The sequence below is a fragment of the Mastomys coucha genome, unplaced genomic scaffold (assembly GCF_008632895.1).
Source record: "Mastomys coucha isolate ucsf_1 unplaced genomic scaffold, UCSF_Mcou_1 pScaffold18, whole genome shotgun sequence".
Taxonomy (NCBI): Eukaryota; Metazoa; Chordata; class Mammalia; order Rodentia; family Muridae; genus Mastomys; species Mastomys coucha.
In genome coordinates, this window is record NW_022196900.1 from 95,308,145 (window position 1) to 95,324,830 (window position 16,686).

The 16,686-nt window shown below is 45.9% G+C and overlaps 2 protein-coding genes across 4 annotated transcripts in view; one reads left to right on the forward strand and one right to left on the reverse strand.

Annotated features, from left to right (window-relative positions):
• Nucleotides 1-5,526, reverse strand: part of Pla2g5 (phospholipase A2 group V) — a 36,415-nt gene extending 30,889 nt beyond the window's left edge. The window contains exon 1 of one of the 3 annotated variants that reach the window (XM_031379222.1): nucleotides 5,424-5,526. The gene's annotated coding sequence lies outside the window, so the exon portion shown is untranslated. The remainder of the gene's footprint in view (nucleotides 1-5,423) is intronic. The other 2 variants (XM_031379219.1, XM_031379221.1) reach the window with 2 other exon arrangements.
• Nucleotides 1,733-4,261, forward strand: Pla2g2a (phospholipase A2 group IIA). Its single transcript, XM_031379224.1, has 4 exons — nucleotides 1,733-1,779; nucleotides 1,943-2,087; nucleotides 2,366-2,475; nucleotides 3,824-4,261. The coding sequence occupies exons 1-4, from the start codon at nucleotides 1,737-1,739 to the stop codon at nucleotides 3,964-3,966; spliced, it is 441 nt and encodes a 146-aa protein (XP_031235084.1). The 5' UTR covers nucleotides 1,733-1,736; the 3' UTR covers nucleotides 3,967-4,261.
• Nucleotides 5,527-16,686: the final 11,160 nt, after the last annotated feature.

Here is a 16,686-nt window from a genome sequence, read left to right on the forward strand (position 1 = left end):
AGAGTGGGGGTCAAGCTAGCCAGATCCCTAGGACTTGCTGGGCAGTAAGCTTAGCTTACTTTGTGAACTCCAGGTCTCAAAAACACAGAGCAGACAGCTCCTGAAGAATGATATCCAAGGTTATCCTCTGAGTGCCACATGCATGCGCACACACACCTGTGCACACACCTGCATACGCACACTTGCACACACACCTGTACACACACACTTACACACACAGGAACAACTACAGACACATAGACACACACAGAAGAAATCATGGAAGGAGAGAGGAGGAGAGTGAAGAGGAAGAAAAAGAAAATATGGAGGTGCTGGCTCTTTGGTTGACAGAGACTCCAAGTCATCCAATCCTTTCCATGCTGGAGTGGACAGTGGGGGTGCCAAGAACTCATCCTTATCAACCTCCCAAGAAGTCTGTGTGGCCTTGAAATTTCACAGAAGCTTCTGTGATCGAATGAACGAATGATTGGCAGATGAAGTGAACAAACCATACAAAATCAATGTTCCCTTTCCTATCCCCGAATGTCACAATTGATCAGAAGAAAGAAACATCCCAGGCTTTCAAACAGCCATTCCCTCCACTGTATACAGTCCTTGCACGCTCTCAGAAGTGGCTGCTGGGAGGTGTCAGGTGGTCACACCGAGATGGGCTTATGGAAAGTTCCCCGGTCAGGAGCTGGGCCCTGTTTCGCAGCAGCTGAGAGGTTTCAAAATCACCTGAAATTTATGATGGCGGCAACCCATTTTATGAAGGCTTTTCCAGTCCTCAAGGCTGCTCTGCCAGCTGTTGGGGGAAGAAAGAGGAATTGCCCATCTGTGAATCCATTATTTGGCCACACCCACCTTCCCATCCCTGCAGAGGGAAGAGCTATTTAAGGGCGGTTGGAGTTCAGGAAAAACAAGACAGGTCCTTGAACAAGAAACCAGACCACCAGCCAAGAGGTACATGCCCAGAAACTCCTGCTCTTTGCATGCATGTGAGTGGTTGTGCAGGTGTGTGTGAGTATGTGTGTGCAGATGGACATGCCTGTGGATGGGAGCGTCCATCAGGTAAACATGTACAAGACAGCATTCATGCGCAAGTATGTTGTATGGGTTTGTGAGGATGCTGGGGGAAGAATATGAGAGCATGTGCGTTTACATGTTATCAGTAGCATGTTAGAAAGGCATCGTGTGTGCATATATGTAATTGTCACAGGGTTAGAAGGGCAGCGTGTGTGTGTGCATGTAATTCGCACAGTGTTAGAATAGAAAGGCATCGCGTATGTATGCGTGTCATCAGCGGAGTCAGAAAGGCTTGCAAAGAGAATGTGTGGTTTTATTTGAGGAGGAGACTGTTGGGATCAGACTCCAGGGATGGGATTCCCAAGCCTTGAACCTAACTTGAGAACGCAGGTGGGGAATACAGTGAGGGAAGACATTGTTTTCAAAGCCCTGATTCTGGGGAACTAGTGCAGTCTCCCAGGAGGACTGATGGAAGTGCAAGGGTGGTCCCCTCACCATATCATTCCTGTATGAGGGACAGTTCCACGAAGCCAGGAAGGGACAGGAGGTGACATGTGTGATGCACAGTCAGAAGCTACTCTCTGTGCGCTCTGTGACTTAGCCCCATGCAAGTGCACGTGTGCTCTGGGGCTGCTAAGTTGGACAGCTGAGCAGGGACTGGAGTAAAGGCTGAGTTGTCCTGGGAGGAAATGCTCAAGTCGTGTGCACCTGTCCTTCACAGAGCTGACAGCATGAAAGTCCTCCTGTTGCTAGCAGCTGTGATCATGGCCTTTGGTAAGAGTGGACCCTGACCTCAGCACCCTATCACCTGGCTTTCCTTCCTGTGGGCCTGGCCCTTCCTCTGTGTGACAGAGGGAAGGTAGCAGAGAGGTATCATGTGGAAATGAGGCACAGGGTTTATCACCCTTTACCAGGTCGTTTCTCCGTTTCCTTTCAGGCCCAATACAGGTCCAGGGGAACATTGTGCAGTTTGGGGAAATGATTCGGGTTAAGACAGGAAAGAAAGCTGTGATTAGCTACGCCTTCTATGGTTGCCACTGTGGCGTAGGTGGCAAAGGATCCCCCAAGGACGCCACAGATCGGTAAGGCCACCCCAGTCCTCCTATCATCTCTCACTCTGCCTGGGACAGGACTAGGAGGGAGCTGTCACCCACTGCCTCAGTGTCCCGGTGAGCACAGGAGCAGGTCACTGTACCGCTGCCTCAGTGTCCTAGTGGTTTCCAGCCAGCTGAGGTCAGCACATTTGGGAACTCCGCTCTGGACTGCTCCAAAGTTCTCAAGTCTCTCTCTACTCAAAATCAAAGGTCAAAGGAACTGCTGGGATGCTGGGCAGCCTCAATAAGATCTGTCCCCCAACCAGGTGCTGTGTAACTCATGACTGTTGCTACTACCATCTGGAGAAACTTGGATGTGGCACAAAGTTCCTAGAATACAAGTTCTCTCACAAAGGGGGCCAAATCACCTGTGCTGGTAAGGAAGACCCTGAGATGCTTGCCCGCTTCCTTCACGAGGCTGATGAGCACACATATGCATGCTGGAAACCTTGCTGGTGCAGGCAGGGAATTTATCCCTGCTTTAAGAACCTCACAGTTGAATAGGAAGCAAGAATAAATGGGGAAAAGGGTGGGGAAGACTCCAACAGGAAGTCAGCAAAAGCCTTCGTCCAGCTTGATGCTTGAGGTAGATCCTCCAGGCAGTGGGATGTAGGCTGAGTCCTGAAAGACTCCTAGGCAGTGAAGCACATACACCCCCCTAAAACAGGGTACACACAGCCATCCCCCAAACAGGGCAGAGTGTGGCCAAAGGGTTAAAGAGGACTGTCGGTCACTCTGCTGCCCAGTGACAGGGGAGGATGAGTCTGAGAAGTGGGACAATGAAGAGACATGGTCAAGACAGGTCTTTCTGGACACTGTGTGCTCTAGCAATAGGGATCTATTACTTAGCAAAGCAGCAAGAAGCACATTTGCATTAACGACAACAACAACAACAACAAAACTCAGCCTGGCTGCAGAGTGCCTGGGCCACAGGGAGGGGGCGCAAATGAGCCACGCTGCTGCCACAGGGTGTAAAGCAGCCTTGCTCAGATTGGAAAGATGTGTGAGAATTCACAAATGTCTGTTGCCAGGTCTGGGCAACTTCTACAGCACAGGAGCAGTCCTGCTCCCGGGCTCTGGCACAGTGCCAACATCTGTGCTTATCCTTTGAGATGCGCTAAACCCCCAAGAACCCAGGGCTCTGATAATGGCTGGCTTTCTCTCTCTGAGACTCTTTGGAGAGGGGAAAATGAACACTTTCCAGAAGCCCCGTTGAGTCCTTCTTTTGGAACGTCAGTCAGGACAGAGCTGCTGCGTTAAGACCAATCTCAGGCAAGGAGAAAGGGTGGACCATACCGACTTTCACCGAGTCCATCCATCCTGAGGCCTCTGCAGCTGGGGCTTACACAAGCAGGCCTGTTAGTAGGCAGCCTCAGCAGTGTATGAAATAGGCAAAATTTAGCATGACCGGAATCCCAGTGCTCATATGGAGGCAGGAGGATCAGAAAGTCAAGGTCATCCTCAGCCACTTAGAGAGAGCTCAAAGGCACCCTAAGCTACAGAGACCCTGTCCATTAACAAACAAACAAACACCTAGAAGAGGGATGGCTAGGGAGTGAGACAAACTTCCGGCAGTACCATGTGTGGCCACTGTGTGTCCCCATCAGATGGTCAAGTAAAGTTCTGCTTTCCCAGAAATCCTAGTGCTTGTCTTGGAAGACACGGGTTCCCGGTAGCATGAGATAGTAACCGTCAGCTCCGTGTCCATTTTCCCCTAATCCCAGCAAACCAGAACTCCTGTCAGAAACAGCTGTGTCAGTGCGATAAAGCCGCCGCTGAATGTTTCGCCCAGAACAAGAAAAGCTACAGTTTAAAGTACGAGTTCTACCCCAACCTGCTTTGCAAAGGGAAGAAGCCCAGTTGCTGAAAGAGCCATCTTGTGAAACACCCGGCCATGCGCATCTCCTCCAACACCTCTCCCAGCCCAATCAAGTTCCCTGGTAATAAAGAAAACATCTCTCTACCAACCTAGAGGCAAGGTGGGAGCCCTTCTGTTTTCACCCAGAAAGAAAGGCCGAAGCCTGCTGGGTCAGCCTGACCTTTCCCCTACCACTCCACTGCCTTGAATCTGCCCACTTCCACCTTTCCCTTGGTATCCAACTTCCTACTTCAAAGTACCTAAGAGAGTCCTGACAGACTCTCACAAGTAAAGCAACTCATCAACAACCGCATGTGTGTTCTCCTAACTCGAAATGAGACAGATATAAAGTACGCATGCTGAAAGTATAGGCCTGGAGGCTGGGGAGGTGGCTCAGTCCGTAAAGTGCTTACCATGAAAACATCAGGTCCCATGTTCAACACCCAGAACCCAGGTACATAAAGGGTACACCTATTTACAATCCTAGCATTGGAGAAACAAAGAAAGTGGATCCCTGGGGCTCAGTGGCCAGCCAGGCTGGCTGAATCAACAAGTTCCAGGCCAGTGAGAAACCCTGCTCCATAAACACGGATGGTGTCCTGAGAAAAGACACCCGAGCTTAATCTGTGGCCTCCACACAAATATGCACACATTTGTGTATGCATGGGCATTACACACACATACACACACACACACACACACACACACACACACACACACACACGGTTACAAATGAGCAAGGTTCTGGGTCAGTCTGGCTGGGTCTGAACCTCAGTACCCACCAAATGGAGATTCAAATGGAGATGCCTGTCAGAGCCTCCAGCTAAGGCTTGCTTGAGAATCAAGAGTGGGAAGAGACGGCAAGCAGTGTCCAACCTGCCTGCAGCTGCCATCCCTCTTAAAGGCAGACCTCCCTCTCCTGCCCCCCGAATCCAGAGCCTCCTGGCCTGTCTGAGGGGTGCAGAAGCCATCAGAATAAAGTGGAGTGGTTTCTGTCAAGGCGCCACCACACTGAACTTAAAGAAAACAGAGGGTATCTTGTGTTCACACGCCTGACACAGACCCCACCCAGAAGATTGGCAGAGCCATGGCGTGTGCAAAGTTGGCCACTGAACAAAACAGAATCCTGTGCGGGCACACGTGTCAACCCCAGAGGCTTTTCACGGATCCTTTAAATGCCCTGACAGCTCAGGGGATTCTCTTTGCCTGGAAAGAGCAATCTGAAACCAGGAAGACCTACAAATTCTAGGTACAGGCCAACAAGTAAATGCTTTCGGTTGTTTGTCTCAGTTGTGTCCTTCTGTCTATTTTGAATCTGCTAATTTTTTTTTCATTTATATTAAAATTAAGACAAACTGCAACTTTTAAAAGAAAAAAAAAAGCCAACCCCCAGAAAAGAGTTTTGGCCAATAGAAGAATAGATGGTTATTCCCTCTTAACCCCAAATAGTGATTTTTGCAACTTACATTGACTCCTTGGCAACCCAGGCCCCTGAAGAACCCTTCTCGGTTTGAGGCTTGAGCTGATGAGCTTCATGAAGTTGCTCTGCCTTTTCAAATCACCCTGATGTCGGGTCTGAGCCTTGTGTAATACTGAGATCCCTACCCGGCATGAGAAATCAGTTCCGTGTGCCACACCCCAATGGACACTGCCAAGGACCTTTTAAAACTCGCTCCCAAAAAATGTTTCCTGCCTTAACTGATGAGTCAAGTAAACCATTCAAGCAAAGGGGCAAAAAACACTTCAGGGAAAATCTTACTAAACAAGCCCGCCTCCCCGAGTTTGATCTCTGGGATCCCCATGGTGGGAGGGGAGAAAGCTGTCCCCTGACCTACACATGTGCAGTGCCTGCCTGCTCACACTCACATATATTATAATACGCACAGTAACACAAATAATTTTAAATTTCATCATCATCATCATCTTCTTCTTCTTCTTCTTCTTCTTCTTCTTCTTCTTCTTCTTCTTCTTCTTCTTCTTCTTCTTCTTCTTCTCCTTCTCCTTCTCCTTCTCCTTCTCCTCCTTCTCCTTCTCCTTCTCCTTCTCCCTCTCCCTCTCCTTCTCCTCCTTCTTCTCCTCCTTCTCTTCCTCCTCCTCCTCCTGCTCCTCCTCTTCCTCTTCTTCTTCTTCTTTTTCTTCTTCTTCATTACATTCAGGATGTTTGGGCAGTCAGTGTGTTTTCTTCTCTGGTGCTAGCTTACATGGAGCCATCTCAGCATTTACCCGCAAACTCATTCAAGGCTGAGCAGACTCTGGGAAAGGAGATGTTCTAGCACCAGGTGTTCTGAAAATGGCTTTACCCAAAAGCTTGGTCTACAAATGTCAGAAGACTATCTATGGAAACAAATATAATTGTGTGTGTGTGTGTGTGTGTGTACACAAGGGTCCACATCTTTGTGTGCAGGTGTGCTGACCCATGCCTGAACATGTAGAAGCCAGAGAACTTCAGTTCCACTAGACAGAGTTCCACAGAATCCTCCTGTCTCTGACTACCCAGCACTGGGGTTGAGATGTGTACCCCTGGCACCCAGCTATCTCCTGGATGCTGAGGATCTAGCCTCAGGTCCTCAGACATACGCAGAAAGTCATTCCCCCACCACAGACATAAGATTTTTGTGTATGTATGTTTTTAAACATGCATGTTATATGTTGGGCCTATATACCGACATGATTTTCTAATTGGCTTATAGATACGTAATCATTAACTTAGATTGAAACTATGTGGATCAAAATAATTAATACAAGTCTTTTAACTCACATGACTTTAGCAAGTTATTGATAAATAAGATAGCTTTAAATATTTTGGTAAAATGAAAACACTGTCACCCTGGTAATTGTGAGAATGTATTTCTGCATGGGTCTGCTGGCAGGAATAATCATATTTCTCTACTAGATGTTTAAGATCATAAGCATGTACATTGGACCTAGAAACAACATCTGTTGCTTCCCATGCGACAAACCCAGCAATTTAACTTTTCATGTCTTTCCTGACCCTGGAATAACTGTGAACGGTGTTGCTTGCCTACTGTCTCTGGCTTCAAAAGAAGCCTAGGCACAACTGTTAAAAATAAATAAGATGTCAGTCAGACACGGTGGCGCCCGCCTTTAATCCCAGCACTTGGGAGGCAGAGGCAGGCAGATTTCTGAGTTTGAGGCCAGCCTGGTCTACAGAGTGAGTTCCAGGACAGCCAGGGCTACACAGAGAAACCCTGTCTCAGGGGTCGGTTTGGGGAGTCATCCTCACTCTGTCAACCAGACAGAGTGTAGACTCAGCCTGGCAGAAGGGCCTCTGGACACGTCTGTGTAGATTATCTTGACTCAATGAATTGTTACCACAAGACCCATCCATGCTGTGGTTGGCCCCACTCCCTGGACTAGGGGCCCTGAAGTCTATAAAACAGAGAGTGAACTGAGTCCTAGAGAGCCAGGTACCTCAGGTTCCGGCTATCTTGACTTCCCCACCACAACGGCCTTACCTTGAACTGTGAGCTAGGACAAACGCTATCTCTCCTCAGGTGCTTCTGTCTGGGTATTTTGTCGCGGCAAACGGAAAAGAAACTAAGCCAGCCACCAAGATGCTAACCTGCTGGGTTCCGTTATGCTGGGATTACAGGCATGCTCCCTCACGCCCAGCAAGCTGGCCTCTGTCAATAACTACATTCTTTCTAATTAGCGTTTATACTTGTGGGTTTTCTGATGGATCCTTGCCCTTTCCTTGTCTAGCTTACACTTTCTCTTTTGTGGTGGGTCTGAACCGGACGTTCTGTGCTGTCCAGTAAATGTCCTATCATCTGGTGACTGTCACTCTGGGTTGGGGGACAGAGAGGTGATAAACCGGCCATTCCACCATCCCCCTTGCTGCCACTGTAGGGAGCTACTCTGCTCAGCACCTTGTCACCAAGCATCAGAAGAGACAGCACTGGCTGAGAGCCTCACCCTGAGGTGTGGCCTGCCATTTTGGGTGTTCCCAGGTAGAAGGATAGGAGAAGAGGAAGGAAAGGGCTCTGAGGGCAGGAGACTGCCTGCATTGGTTTTCAGATAGTGATTTGGGATAGCTGTGACTCTGAAAGAAATGAAGATCCATCCCCTAGACAGACACTGAACCCTGCCCTTCAACGATGATCCCGAGAACCTGAAATCTCCCCCAGGAGTGTCATCACACTGAGAGAAGAAAAATGATAAAGCCTGGTGTGAACCAGAAGGGGAGTCTGACCCCCGAAGGTCTGACAACTCTGATAGCTTGCCAGACCCTTCAGGGAGTTAGAACAGAGGAAATGGGTTAGTGGTTAGTGATATGCAGGACCACGCATTGGCCGGGGCCAATTAGCTACTTCTTACCCTCTTTGTGTCAAGACCTATGTTGTGTCAAGGAGATGAATTTGGGGTTCTTGGGACTTCTCTGTTACTCTCTCCACCATACTATGTCGAATACGTCTTTCTCTGTGTTTCTGTTGCTTCTGTTTAATTGGCCTGTTGAGGTCAGATGGCTGAGCCTGGCTTGTCCGAACTTCCAGGACCCAGCCTCTGACCCAAAGGGCCCTGGTGTCATCATCACACCTCCAGGTTGGATCATCTCAGAGTCAAGGAGCAAACAGAAGGAAAACACAGTGTAGAAAATCTAGCTGGGCGTAGGAGCTTGAACCTGTAATTCCCACACTCCAGAGGCTGAGGGAAAGCCTGAATTTGAGACTAGCCTGGGCTACATAATGAGAGACAAGAAAGGATAAAGAACAGTTTCCTCCGCCCTGCCCACTGTCTGACCCTTTCATCCTCTGCTCCAGCACCCACTGGCTCACGACCACACCCTGCTGTCCAGGCTGCCCAGCTTCCCACAAGGCCTGGCAAAGGCTCTCTTCTTACTTCCTCAAATCCAGGCTCCTCTCTCAGCTGTCACTCTGCCAGACTGGTTTTGGCAAAGGAGCTGTGAGTCTCTGCTAATTTGCAGTCTTGGCACAAAACGGGGGTGGGGGGGGGGACGTACAGTGCAGGATCCTGTGTGTAATTTAAAAGCACACAGAGTTACATAAACACTGAGTCCTTTTCAAGGCACCATACATCTAAATAAACATAGAGAACAGCTCCAGTGGTGGCTACAGGATGGGAGGGGAAGTTTAACGCAGTAAACCAAAGCAGTGTTGTTCTGGATAGCCCTGGGGCTAATTATATTTCATGTTAATTTTGTTCTCCTGTGAGGGGCTGTGAACAAGGAATGAGTCAGCACTCAGGTGATCTCCTGTGAACCTTCTTCCCACCTTAATTGATAAAATAAAGGCTAGAGCTGGTGATTGGGCAGAGAAAGAGGGGAAGGTGGAGCTGAAGGTTGTGGGAGAGAAGGAGAGAGAGAGAGAGAGAGAGAGAGAGAGAGAGAGAGAGAGAGAGAGAGGATGACAAGGAAGAGGAAGAAGGAAAGTGGAGCAGAAGCACGTGGACTGGAGAAACCGCAAGTTGTAAGGGGTCTCATAGATGGGGAAGATGGCAGTGTAGTGGTAGATCTGCTCAATCTAGGCACATAGCATGTATTCATATTAACTGAGTTGTATTTTCATTGCCCGGGCTTATTTGGATTGGAAATTTACTGCAACACAGTGTCTTCCCCCAGTCAGTGGTAGTGGCATGCTGTGAGGTGGCAAGGGTGCTAAGGATGGTCAGCTGGGTGTTTAAGGGCCAGCTAGATGGCTCAATAAGTAAAGGTGAATGATGGTTTGTATATACTCTACCCAGGGAACGGCACTACTAGGAGGTATGGCCTTGTTGGAGTGGGTGTGGCCCTGTTTGAATGGGTGTGGCCCTACTGGAGGGGGTGTGGCCTTGCTGGAGGATGCATGTCACTGTAGGAATGAGCTTTAAGACCTTCATCCTAGCTGTCTGGAAGTCAGCATTCTGCTAGCAGTCTTCAGATGAAGACATAGAACTCTCAGTTCCTCCTGCACCATGCCTGCCTAGATGCTGCCATGCTTCTGCCTTGATGATAATGGACTGAACCTCTGAACCTGTAAGCCAGCTCCAATTAATTTTTTTTTTTTTTCGAGACAGGGTTTCTCTGTGTAGCCTTGGCTGTCCTGGAACTCACTCTGTAGATCAGGCTGGCCTCAAACTCAGAAATCCACCTGTCTCTGCCTCCCAAGTGCTGGGATTAAAGGCGTGTGCTACCACTGCCCAGCCTCCAATTAAATATTATCCTTATAAGACTTGCCTTGGTCATGGTTCAAAGCAGTAAAACCCTAAGACAGAATCTGGTACCAGGAATGGGGTATTGCTGTGATAGGTTTTGCTTGGAAGACTATGGATTTTAGGGCTCAGGATTTGGAAAGCAGTAGAATGCTTTAAGTGGGGCTTAATGGACTATCCTAGTAGGAATATGGAAGATTTTGTTGATGTGAATGATTTGAATTGCAGGGGCCTGGCCCAAGTAGTTTTACTGGAAAAGAACTTCAGTGTGTGGCCTGAAGACAGTTTTTGTGGTATTTTGGTGAAGAATGTGGCTGCTTTTTGCCCTAGTTTGAAGAGTCTACCTGAGGCCAAGGTAAAGAGATTTATATTAATTGTATAGACAAAGGAAATCTTTAAAAAAGCCCAGCAGAGACTTTGTTCTCTGATTTAGTCTTATAAAGAACATTTTGATGAAAAGGAGCAAGCTGAGAAAGAAAAAATATATAATGTATATAGTTCAAGTAATAAAAGGACACCAGGAAGTGAAATGGAGCTGAATCATGTATTTAAAGAGATTGAGGGAGTGGTGATCTCAGGGCAGCATCCCACCCAGATAAGCTTATTGTTTGTGTTTGCAGTTGAACAAGGAATCATTTGGACTTTTAATCTGGAATGAACTACAATCCAGAAATGGAGGTCACACTTGTGATCCAGATCTTGAAGCTGAAAGACACAGGTGTCTGATCCAGATCTTGAGTGTGGGCTCCCTCCCCCTTTGCCCTGAGAGTTTCGAAAGCAAAACGGTGCCTGATCCAGGACTGCGGATGCCACCTGAGGATGCCTGACTGCTGCAGATCAAAGACTGTCAGACTTGCCTTTGAAGTTCCTTTCCTCCGGTCCCATGTTTATGTTAGATTGTTTGGTTTCGGTTTCCCCTTGGTTTCGATTCTGCCTTTGGTTATATAAACTCAGTTCTCCCCAAGTAAAAACACACCTTGATACAGCTACTTGGTGTCCATGTCTTTGTCTCTCTCTCACCCGCTTGTATTCACAGGTACTCAATAATCTCCAGTCTGAGAGCACCTACGGAGTGAGGGTCCGCTGGCCGGTCCCCCACGCTTGAGGAACAGTGGCCATGAAATCTTAGGACCAGGCAAGGTAGTACATACCTTTAATCCCAAAAGACTGAGGCAAGCAGATCTCTGAGATCAAGGCCAGCCTAGAACAGAGAAAGTTCTAGAAGAAGAAAAGTTTAAGTCCAGGGGTGTTGGTACATGCCAATTCAGGAGACAGAGCCATGCAGATCTCTGAGTTCAAGGTCAATCTACAGAGCAAGTTTCAGGAAAGCCAACCTTAGGCGGTGAAGGAGTTGGAAAATAGAAAGCTGGTAATAGAATAAAGTGTGGCAGGGATGTTCCAGCAAGCAGTAGAGCTCAGCAGCTTCAGCCATGCGGCTCTGGCTTTAGAATCACAAATAGAAGGGACTACTGGGACAACTGATACTGATTAGCTGGAGCTAAGAAATTAATGGTGATTAAGAAGAGACCAGCATCACAGGGGTGAAATTTTCTGGGAAGTGTTTTCTGAGAGCACAAAGAAGCTGTGTTCCAAAGATAGCCAAGGTTGTCTGTCCCTCATGCTGCAGCTGACTTGGTAATGTGTAAGATTACCCAGGTTTTGAAGGTATGAAGGGGTCATGGAGAGCAGTTGAGGCTTGGCACTGTGAGAAACCAGGGAAAGCCATTGGTGAAGATGCAGTCAGTTGCAGTTGATGGCCTAGTCCTGAAGGGGCCATGAAAAGAAGCTGAGGCTTGGCACCACGAAGAGAGCCAATGAGAGGCTATTGTTGAAGCCTAGTTGCAGTGGGAGACCCCAGCATGCTGCAGATGCCAGTACCAAGAACAGCAGCAGCAGTGGAGTGGAGTCAACTAGAGCCTCAAGTGCTACAGAGGGCAGAGCTGCAGAAGTGACATAAGTCCTTTGGAGGAGCCCAGAAGCTCACGTGTGGATCCTAGACATTGGGACAAGAAGCTGTGAAGTGGACTTGGAGACTTCAACATGTTAAAGATGCCAGAGCCATAGAATACCTGCCAAGGAAATCTGCTAACAGGGAGTGGAAGTAGCCCAGGAGAAAGAACTTTGTTGTAGTCAACGGAGATGAAAAAGGAGAAGAGATCTGAAGACCACTTTTGATATCAGACATAGAGATGCAGAGTTTGGAATTTGCCTAGCTGGTTTCCTGACTTCTTTGGGGATTACAGTTAAGTGATAGGATGAATCTCAGAAGAGACTTGAACTTTGGACTTTTAACACTGGGGTTTTTTTTGAAACCTTTTATTTGTTATTCTTTTAATAGGTATATTATCTGACATAATGGATACAGGCCATATGAACATATTACAGGTTGGGATAGCTTAGTTCTGCAGAGACAGAATAGGCTAGTCCTTAATTTCCTGTTTCTCTAAGGTCTGTCAGATGATGCTGGGCCAGAAGGCTGAAGACAGATGGATGCTCCATCTTCCTGACTTACTGGGGCTGTATAGATAGGCAGCTGTCTCTACAGTTTGTCTGAGTTCTCGAAGAAGTGTTAGGCTTCCTATATAGTTTCAGTTTATGTTGGCCGTTCTCAGATTTCTGGAAGGGTTGAAAGACTACTTGTAGTCTCATAGCCAACCCAGACTATTTACTTTGAGAGAACAGATTTGAGAAGATGGTTTTCAGATGGCATAGTATCTAAAGCCAGGACATAAGTCAAGGTAGAATCATAAGTCTTTTAATTTAGGATAGATGACAATGTTCTATCTTTTTTTGTAGAACATGATTTTAATATTTTCAACTGTTAATAGTCACCAAGCAGAATAATTATTTTAAGAAATATTTTGTAGTTATGTCTCCCCTTTCATTTCTGATTTTATTAATTTAGATACTGTCTCTGTGCCCTCTGGTTAGTCTGGCTAAGGGCTTATCTATCTTGTTGATTTTCTCAAAGAACCAACTCCTGGTTTGGTTGATTCTTTGTATAGTTCTTTTTGTTTCTAGTTGGTTGATTTCAGTCCTGAGTTTGATTATTTCCTGCAGTCTACTCTTCTTGGGTGTATTTGCTTCTTTTTGTTCTAGAGCTCTCAGATGTGCTGTCAAGCTGCTAGTGTAAGCTCTCTTCAGTTTCTTTTTGGAAACAGAGCTATGAGTTTTCCTCTTACCACTGCTTTCATTGTGTCCCATAAGTTTTGGTATGATGTGTCTTTATTTTCATTAAATTCTAAAAAGCCTTTAATGTTTTTTCTTTATTTCTTCCTTGACCAAGTGACCATTGAGTAGAGAATTGTTCAGTTTCCTTTTTTTGTTGGTTTTTGTTTTTGTTTTTTGTTTTTTGAGACAGGGTTTCTCTGTGTAGCCCTGACTGTCCTGGAACTCACTCTGTAGACCAGACTGGCCTCAAACTCAGAAATCCACCTGCCTCTGCCTCCCAAGTGCTGGGATTAAAGGTGTGAGCCTCCACTGCCTGGCCACTTTTCATGTTTATGTGTACTTTCATTGGTTTTGTTGGTAGTTAAGACCAGCCTTAGTCCATGGGGATCTGATAGGCTGCATGGGATTATTTCAATCTTCTTGTCTCTGTTGAGGCCTGTTTTGTGACCAATTATATGGTCAGTTTTAGAGAAGGTACCATGAAGTGCTGTGAAAAAGGTATATTCTTTTGTTTTAGAATGAAATGTTCTATAAGTATCCTTTAGATCCATTTGGTTCATAACTTCTGTTAGTTTCACTGTATCTTTGTTTAATTTGTGTCTCCATGATCTGTCCATTGCTGAGAGTGGGGTGTTGAAGTCTCCACTATTATTGTGTGCGGTGCAATTTGTGCTTTGAGCTTTAGTAAAGTTTCTTTTATGAATGTTGGTGCCCTTGCATTTGGAGCATAGATGTTCAGAATTGAGAGTTCATCTTGGTAGATTTTTCCTTTAACCAATATGAAGTGTCCTTCCTTATCTTTTTTGATAACTTTTGGTTGAAAGTTGATTTTATTAGATATTAGAATGGCTACTTCAACTTGTTTCTTGGGACCATTTGCTTGGAAATTTGTTTTCCAATCTTTTACTCTTGAGGTAGTATCTGTCCTTGTTACTGAGGTGTGTTTCCTGTATGCAGCAAAATGCTGGGTCCTACTTATGTATCCAGTCTGTTAGTCTATGTCTTTTGGGGGGAATTGATGTCAAGAGATATTAAGGAAAAATGATTGTTACTTCCTGTTACTTTTGTTGTTAGAGGTGGAATTATGTTTGTGTGGCTATCTTCTTTTGGGTTTGTTGAAAGGTTACTTTCTTGCTTCTAGGGTGTAGTTTTGCTCCTTATGTTGATGTTTTTCATCTATTATCCTTCATAGGGCTAGATTTATGGAATGATATTGTGTAAATTTTGTTTTGTCATGGAATATCTTTGTTTCTCTGTCTATGGTAATTGAGAGTTTTGCTGGGTATAGTAGCCTGGGCTGGCATTTGTGTTCTTTTAGGGTCTGTATGACATCTGTCCAGGATCTTCTAGCTTCCATAGTCTCTGGTGAGAAGTCTGATGTAATTCTGATAGGCCTGCCTTCATATGTTACTTGACCTTTTTACCTTACTGCTTTTAAAATTCTTTCTTTGTTTAGCACATTTGTTGTTTTGATTATTATGTGATGGGAGGAATGTCTTTTCTGGCTCAGTCTATTTGGAGTTCTTTAGGCTTCTTGTATGGTCATGGGCATCTCTTTCTTTAGGTTAGGGAAGTTTTCTTCTATAATTATGTTGAAGATATTTACTGGCCCTTTCAATTGGGAATATTCACTCTCTTCTATACCTATCATCCTTAGGTTTCATCTTCTCATTGTATCCTGGATTTCCTGGATGTTTTGGGTTAGGAGCTTTTTGCTTTTTGCATTTTCTTTAACTGTTGTGTCAATGTCCTCCATGGTATCTTCTGCACCTGAGATTCTCTCTTCTATCATCTATGACTAGGTTTTCTATCTCCAGAGTTGTCTCCTTTTGTGATTTCTTTACTGTTTCTAGTTCCATTTTTCAATATTATATATTGTTTATTTCCTTCACCTGTTTGATTGTGTTTTTCTGTAATTCTTTAAGGTATTTTTGTGTTTTTTTCTTTAAGGGCTTCTAGCTGTTTATCTGTGTTCTCCTGTATTTCTTTAAGGGAGTTATTTATGTCCTCTATAATCATTATGAAAAGTGATTTTAGATCTGAATCTTGCTTTTCCAATGTGATAGTACATCCAGGACTTGCTATGGTGGGAGAATTAGGTTTCAATGACGCCAGGTAACCTTAGTTTTTGTTGCTTATGTTCTTATACTTGCCTCCTGCCATCTGATTAGCTCTAGTGGTACCTGTCCTGGCTATATCTGACTGGAGTCTGTCCTTCCTATGATTCTGATTGTGTCAGAACTCCTCAGAGTTCAGCTGTCTCTGTGATCCTATGATTCTGGGATCCTGGGATACTGAGATCCTGGGTGTGCCAGAGCACCTGGGAATCAAGCTGCCTATGGGACCCTGAGATCCTGGCATGACCAAGCTCCTGGGATCCTGTGGTTAGAATGCTTGGGAGTGGAGCTTCCTCTGGGTGTTGTGGGACTGACTGCGGGGTTCATGCTCAAGGTCTTCTCAGAGCACCAGACTAGACAAGAAGGAACCCATGCCACTGGTGAGTTCCTGTGTGCCCGGGTCCCACTGGTCCCAGTTACTTCTGGTGTTGGGGCAGATGTTGTGTCCTCCTCACCTCTGATCCTATGATCCTGGGAGTCTTAAAGTGCCTGGGAGAGGATCTTCCTCTGGCTGCTGTGGGACTGGCTCAACTTTTAAAATTGTTGAGACTGCTATAGACTATGGGGACTTTGAAAGTTGAACTAAATGTGCTTTTTTAAATTATATTATGGCTAGGTATGGCCCCCATAGACTCATGTGTTTGAACAAACCAATGGTGACCAGGGAGTATAATATGATGGTTTGTATATGCTTGGCCCAGTGAGTGGTACTATTAGGAGGTGTGGCCTTGTTGGAGGACATGTGTCACTGTGGGCATGAGCTTTAATACCCTTGTCCTAGCTGCCTGGAAGCTAGTCTTCTCCTAGTGGCCTTCAGATGAAGATGTAGAACTCTCAGTTCCTCCTGCATCACACCTGCCTGGATGCTGCCATGCGTCCACCTTGATGATAATGGACTGATTCTTTGAACCTGTAAACCAACCCTAAATCCAAATAAGACTTGACTTGGTCATGATGTCTGTTCACAGTGGTAAAATCCAAACTAAGACAAGATGCCTGCCACCCAGCACGGACCTGAGCTCGACCCCTGGGGCTCACATCACAGAAGGAGAGAAACAACTTCTGAAAACTGGCCTCTGGCTTCCACACCCATGCCAGAGATCAGGGACATGCACACTCACATGAATAATTAAATTTAGTAAGATTTAAAAAAATAAAAGAAATTCATTTATCCCTGGATGCAGCAACCCATCTTTGTAGAAAATGTCTCTAGGCATGAAGTCACACATAGGCAGAAAAAGATAAAATAACATCTGAGGAGTGTCAGAAAGAG